Source organism: Mesitornis unicolor, unplaced genomic scaffold (genome assembly GCF_000695765.1).
Source record: "Mesitornis unicolor isolate BGI_N332 unplaced genomic scaffold, ASM69576v1 scaffold26790, whole genome shotgun sequence".
NCBI lineage: Eukaryota > Metazoa > Chordata > Aves > Mesitornithiformes > Mesitornithidae > Mesitornis > Mesitornis unicolor.
Genome location: NW_010160690.1, coordinates 17,818 through 24,401, shown reverse-complemented (window position 1 = coordinate 24,401; position 6,584 = coordinate 17,818). Strand labels below are relative to the sequence as shown.

General features: G+C 39.3%; 1 protein-coding gene across 1 annotated transcript; it reads left to right on the top strand.

Moving 5' to 3' along the window:
• Positions 1 to 205: 205 nt before the first annotated feature.
• On the top strand, positions 206 to 5,457 carry INPP5F (inositol polyphosphate-5-phosphatase F; the record flags this gene model as incomplete). Its single annotated transcript, XM_010190735.1, has 5 exons — positions 206 to 277; positions 373 to 446; positions 1,711 to 1,839; positions 2,574 to 2,661; positions 3,911 to 5,457. Coding segments are annotated over 5 exons (1,498 nt in total), but the record flags the coding sequence as incomplete, so codon positions are not given.
• Positions 5,458 to 6,584: the final 1,127 nt, after the last annotated feature.

Sequence of the window (6,584 nt, the reverse complement as noted above, 5' to 3'; positions counted from 1 at the left end):
TGTGAAGTGTCTCACCGGACTTGTTTTTATTTCTGTGACTGTGGAGAGGTAGCAGCATCACACAAAAGAACCTGCAGAACTGAAGCCTCTTTGTAATGTGCCTTCAGTTGTAAAAGAGTCTCCCTAAAAATACACTGGGAATGGCTACAGCTGTGCAAATAAAACCTCCTCACCTTTATTCATTCTTCTTCTTCCCTCTCCTTAGTCTCATTGATGCCACTCACAGGGACGTGGACGTTCTGCTGTTACTTTCTAATTCTGCCTACTACGTGGCCTAGTAAGTTACCACTTTCTCCTACTACATGTAGTTTATTTCTAGTAGCTTTGTTTCAGATTAGTAGGAAGCATTAAATTCTGGTTCTTTTTTCCTAGTTATGATGATGAAATCGACAAGGTGAATCAGTACCAAAGGTTAAGTCTTGAAGCTCTGGAAAAAATAGAAATCGGTAAGAATGTAGTCACCATATATCTGTCTTGAGTGCTCTTGGCAATAGCTGGAGCACTTACCAAAGCATCCTACACATATATTGAAGCAGCAAGCCTTGATATATTACATATATCCTGTGTAGTCCACCATAGATAGAAATGTGCTTCCTTGCTGATAAGATGCCAAAGTTGTCTGTGTTCTCTCACAGTCCTGTATTTTGTTTCTGCTTGAAGTGGAAACTTTGATCACTGGTATAGTTCTCAAATTTTCCTGCTTTCAAACTCTTAAAAAACCTATGGATTAATCAAAACTGATTTAATTACTTATCAGATGGCAAGAACAATTTGATCAGTTTCTATAATGAGTCACAGGGTTGTGCATTCAGTGTGTTCTTTCTTTGATCCAAATACAGCAGCCAGTTCTGAATTGTACTTTAGATCTGTTTCAGATCTTGTTTTTAAGCTCTTCTTTCTCCAGATCTGATAAGAAACATGCTGTTATGAAATTGCCCTGGTATGCTGTTTAACCTTGACTAAAGAGTGTAACATCTGCAGGCTAAACCCAGCACGTTCAGCTGAAAGTATTAAAGATGTGTTATCTTTGATTTTACAGATTAAAAAGTCTTCCAGTTGGAGAGAAGGGAGGGAAATTTTTGTGGGCCTCAGTGTATGCTGCTGCCTGCCCCCCCGTAAGGTTCAGTCCTCCAGTACACAATGCATAGGGATTTCATCATCTCCGTAGTGAAAGTTACAGTGTCTGTGTGCAATTTCTGAGTTCAGCGGAAAGGTCTCTCACTTGTGGAGATCTGTAATACATCCTGACATACAGAATACAGCTGAAACATCTGGGCCAAACACCGTATAAAAACAAAATGTTTAATGATAGAGCTCTGATGTAGTGCATTGTTGAGTTGAAGTACTAGGTCTAAATCTTGAAACTTACATTGCTTCCACTGGGTAAATATATATTTGTTAATCCTTGCAGGAGCATACACTAAACCACAGGGTCTAACAGGTGTAGAATTTTTTCCTAATATTTGAAAGGGTGATCTGTAATAATCACTCAGGCTGGATTATAATAGATATACACAGTCTTTTTGCTTTTTAAAAAGTAATTGATTGTTTAGTTATTGTGAAAATATCTCATGCAAAAGTCCATCCTACTCTAAATATAACATGAAGCTTTTTATGCTGAAAAAGACTTACGTATGTTTAGGTACAGTCTTTGCAATGTCTCTTTCAGTGTTTGGTTGAAGGTTTCTGATCTGCTGGTTTATCCCTCAGGGCCTGAGCCTACTCTCTTCGGCAAACCCAAGTTCTCTTGCATGAGGCTGCACTACAAATACAAAGAAGCAAGTGGGTATTTCCACACTCTGAGAGCTGTGGTACGCAACCCAGAAGAAGATGGAAAAGGTTGGTTTTGCGTGTAGAAGTTTTATGTGTAAAAGTGTATTCAGTAACCAGCGTTTCTCTAGGAAACATTTTTTCCATTGCTCTTAGAATAAATTCTGAAAACAGATAAATTTTAATATAATCCAGTTGTGTGTGGGAGAACCAACAAAAAAAGCCCTGTATGTTGCTTTCCTGTATGAACACTAGAAAATAAAGTAAAATAAATTTCAGATACACCTTTAAAGCAACATGGCTGTTTAGAATTCAGACACTTCCATGTCTAGATCTTTACTGCGCCAAAACTTGATAAAATGAACTTAAAATTAGCTCCTGAAGAGTGGAAGAAATTCATTTTTTTAGTGAAATCAATGTCTAGAAGTGTTCTTGGTGCTCGTTCAAATTAAATGAACACTAATACGGGAAAAGTATCACTTTTTACCCTGGAACACTGAGTTTTGTCCACAAGGATTAGAAAGAATATAATTGCTTCTCTTCCTTCCACAAATGATGAATCGTAGCAGTGATTCACTTACACTCAGTGTTTCGGGCTTAAGGAAAGTCTGTTCTTTAAGCTCATTTTGTAAGCTTTAAATCAGAATTGCAACTTGTGGAGTGCAACTGTTCTGTAGGGTGACAGATAAAAACAACCAACACAACCAAATAAACTTAATTATGTTAAAATTAGACATTGCTTTGCAGATCTTGGAATATGGGGGGCTTTTTAAGGGTCTGACATGCTGTTACTGGGCTTTCAGACACTCTTCAGTGCATTGCAGAAATGCTGAGAATCACAAAGCAAGCAATGGGATTAGATGTACCCATTATTGAGAAGAAGCTGGAGAGGTGAGTACTTAAATGATATGAACCTTCTGTGTCCCACTTTTGCTCCCTTCTCAGTGGCTGTCGGTACATGGTAACAGTCACATGTGATGCCTGAAAGAAACGTCTGGATCTAGCTACCGTGCTAGGAGTTAATTTGGCCATATGCTGCTTCCTAGAATAACTGTCTGCAGGCACTTATCTGAAAGAATAAGCAAGAATACTGTATTATACATGTGTGCTTATAGACAATACATGTTACCACAAGGAAATACCTTACTGCAAATCAGATGGTTCAGGATTAATCTGTCACATTTCATTTTTCCTATCTGAACTTTATGCCTGCTTCTGTAGTGAGATAACCTGTGAAGTGTAAATCTGGTTTGGACTCCACTGCAGTTAAGTGTTTAACAAACCCAGGTAATGTTACAGCTCTTGTGTGAAGAAATGGCTGAAGTTAAACTTCTAAACTCCGACGTATTAGTCAGAATGGCACAGTTTTAATTTTGCAAGACTGTTAAGAGAAAAGGGTACATGAAAGCATAGTTGATAATTAAAGGTACTTACTAGCATTTCTTAGGTAGTTTTCTCTAATAAGTCAGTTGTCTATAATTAAACAGAAGTAACCTTTATCTACAAATACTGGTGAGGTTTTCACAGTGAGGAAATAGTTTACAAAGGACAATGGAGTAGAAATTAGAGGATGGCCAGCTGAAGTTGTTCAGCATGTTCTGCCAGTTCGAGTGTGATCTGTTGCATTATATTTAGACCCTTCCAATTCAGACTATATGAGCTACTAGAAAATGTGATGTACAATTGTAAATTGTCAAGAAAAAAACTATTAAGGCACATATTTCAATAACTTTCTTCTGCATTTGATTATTGGGCTACTATTTCAACTGCTTTCCCCAGCTGAGTAGAAAGTATAGCAAGAAAGGCTTTGTCTTTCATTGCAGGTACTGAAGACTCAATGTTTGTTAGCATATACAAAGTCAAGGTTATAAATATAGGGAATTCAATCAATTTTAGTCTAAAATTAGAAATGCATGCAGAAGCTTGCTTTTTCCCCTTGTGTGGCTACCATTCTGTATCAACTCTCCTTTGTTGTTTTGAATTTGATTCACTGTATGGGTATAATTACAGAAAGAAAGGATAACTGAGTAAGTAAAATGTTCATTGCTATTATGGAAATAGACTGGAAGACAGTAAATACTTGGTGTTTATAAATGAGACTGCCTTGATTGTACATTAGAGATTATTTTTTTTCTTCCAGGAAGAGCAGTAAACCTCATGAGGACATCATTGGCATTCGGTCTCAGAACAGAGGGTCCCTGGCTCAAGGCAAGAATTACTTACTGAGCAAGTTCTCATCCCTCAATCAAAAAGTGAAACAAACCAAATCCAATGTGAACATCAGCAACCTTCGGAAGTTGGGCAGCTTTACCAGACCTGAAGTGAAAGTCAATTTTTTAAAACCAAATTTGAAAGTGAATCTTTGGAAATCAGATAGCAGCCTTGAAACTCTGGAGAATCCCGCGGTAGATCCTAAAGTCCATACTGAATCCGATACAGAGGTTTCGGATAATGATTCATTCCACTCTGATGACTTCCTGACCAACTCCAAATCGGACGAGGACAACCAGCTCACGGACTCCCTGGAGAACATAGGGCAGGTGGACTACGTGCTGCCCAGCTGTGGGATCATCGCCTCTGCCCCGCGGCTGAGCAGTCGGTCCCAGTCTGTCAGCAGCACTGACATGAGCATCAGCATTCCCGTTCCCTCTGAGATCCAGGGCTCTCAGGCTGCCCGCTCTGACTGTGAGGACGTGCCCATGCCCTCTGCTGACAGCACGGAGATGGAGTTTGCTAAACCTATCGACGTGTACTGCCAGAGGTTTGTGCATGATGCTCAAAATAAGACGTCGGATGTTTTGGAGGCTGAGGCTGGTCCTCAAGAGCCCCACCACGTAATAAATCAACCCAGCAATAATATATCTAAGAAGGCAGAAACCAAGGCTGAAGCCAGCAGAGACGTTCCTTCCAGGCCATCTAAGCTGGACGTGCAGTCTTCTGAGACAAATCCTCAGCTCTTGGCTGTTGGCGGGACTGACTTCACTAAATCTCACAAAAGCCCAGGATCTGTATCAGGTAACCTTGAGATGGGACTGCACACGACTCCTTCTCCTGCTGACAGCAGCAGCAGCAGAGCTGTGTCTCCTTTTGCTAAAATTCGCAGCTCCATGGTCCAGGTCGCGAACATCACACAAGCAGGATTGACTCAAGGGATTAATTTTGCCGTGGCAAAGGTGCAGAAGAGCCCTGCAGAACCAGAAGCTATAAATGAAATCAAACAAAAAGAACTGAAGGAAATGTTTACGCAATGCCAGACAAGAATAATTCAAATCTAGTGCTAATTTAGGGAGTGTTCTTTGAGTTGTGGCTTTTAATACAATACTAGAAAAATTACATCAGGACTCACTGTGGCAGGAACTGCTACTGAATACTGGGATCAATAATACAGATAACTTGTTTACAGGAAGTGAGAGAGGCAAATGAATTTGGTTCTGACCAAGCTTCAGAATTCCCTCGGGCAGCTGAGACAAAAGAACGGTAAACCCATATTTAAACAGGTAGCTTAGACACTGGGAGTTAATGAGCATGCTGTCTGTCTTCAATGTGTTGCACAGTTATTTTTGGAGACTAATTTTGTAGCTCTTCTGACTTATGTAGAAAGTATTTATACTCAAAAGGTGATACTGCACTTCTGTGACCTTACTTAACTTGCACTGCACCAGCAAAATAACTTACCGGTAAATTACATTTTATTTATTTTTGGACTAGTATTTTTACTTGTTTCCATTGAAGTTTTAGATGCAGCTTTCTATGAATTGTGCCTCTACAATGGGAATTGATGCATTTTTGTTGAATTTTGTTAACCAGAAATTAAGACTTCTTTTCTTTTTTTTCTGTCCTTTTCTTTCTATGCATCCTGGGACACTTCCAGTAAAGATAAAGCAGCACATAGATCCAATCTGAAATATCCACGATCCTGCAGTGCAAATTTAGTTTGTAGATTTTTTTTTTTCCACTTGTTTTGAGGTGAAGGGAAATGGAACAAGTGCCCTCTAATTCTCTTGCCCATGTTAAAGCTACTCCCATTTCCTTTTTTCCAATTTCCAAACACTGGCAGTTTGCTCTGATTTTGTTGTCTCTGTGTAAAGCAAGACAAAGCAGATACTTGACCTTCAGGCATTGTGTCCCTCTGTGCTATGACTTTATAAAAACTATATTCTAACTGTCCAGTAGATGCAAAAGTCCAAGTAACTTTGAAGCCAGAAGGCAAGTGTACCATGTCATACAATCAGTGTTGTATTAGAGCATAGTTGTCAGCATCTAATCAAAACCAAATTCATGACCAGCTCAAGCTTTGCACACTTGCAGGATAAGGCTAAGCATCCATTCATGCTGGGAATTGGATAAAAACCCCCTTATCTATGTGTGTCAAAATATTAAATCCATCTAAATGAGTCTTTCCCAGAAATGCCTTGCCATGCCATTCTAGTATAGGACATTATTCAACAGCTGCTGTGAAGCAGGACCTTACTATGCTGTGGTTTGTAACTCTGACCACCCTGACAGCCCCTGTGCCTGTCCCCATGTACTGTAGATAGGCTGCACGTGGTGTTCCCGGACCGTGGTGTCGTAGGGGTAGGGTAGTGCAGTGTCTGAGGACTTGTAGTGTGTCCTAAATGATTATCATCTAACCCCCATGGTCTGAAACTTTGATAAACAAATTGGATTTATTTATTTGTTTTATTAAAGTGATGTGGGTTTGGGTTTTTTGAGTGTCTATACTCGTGGCTATATTTAAAATTAAACTACTGCTGTATTTTAATGTGAGCAATATACATGAGATATTTTAATAAAAAAAGTGGTATCAAATGATG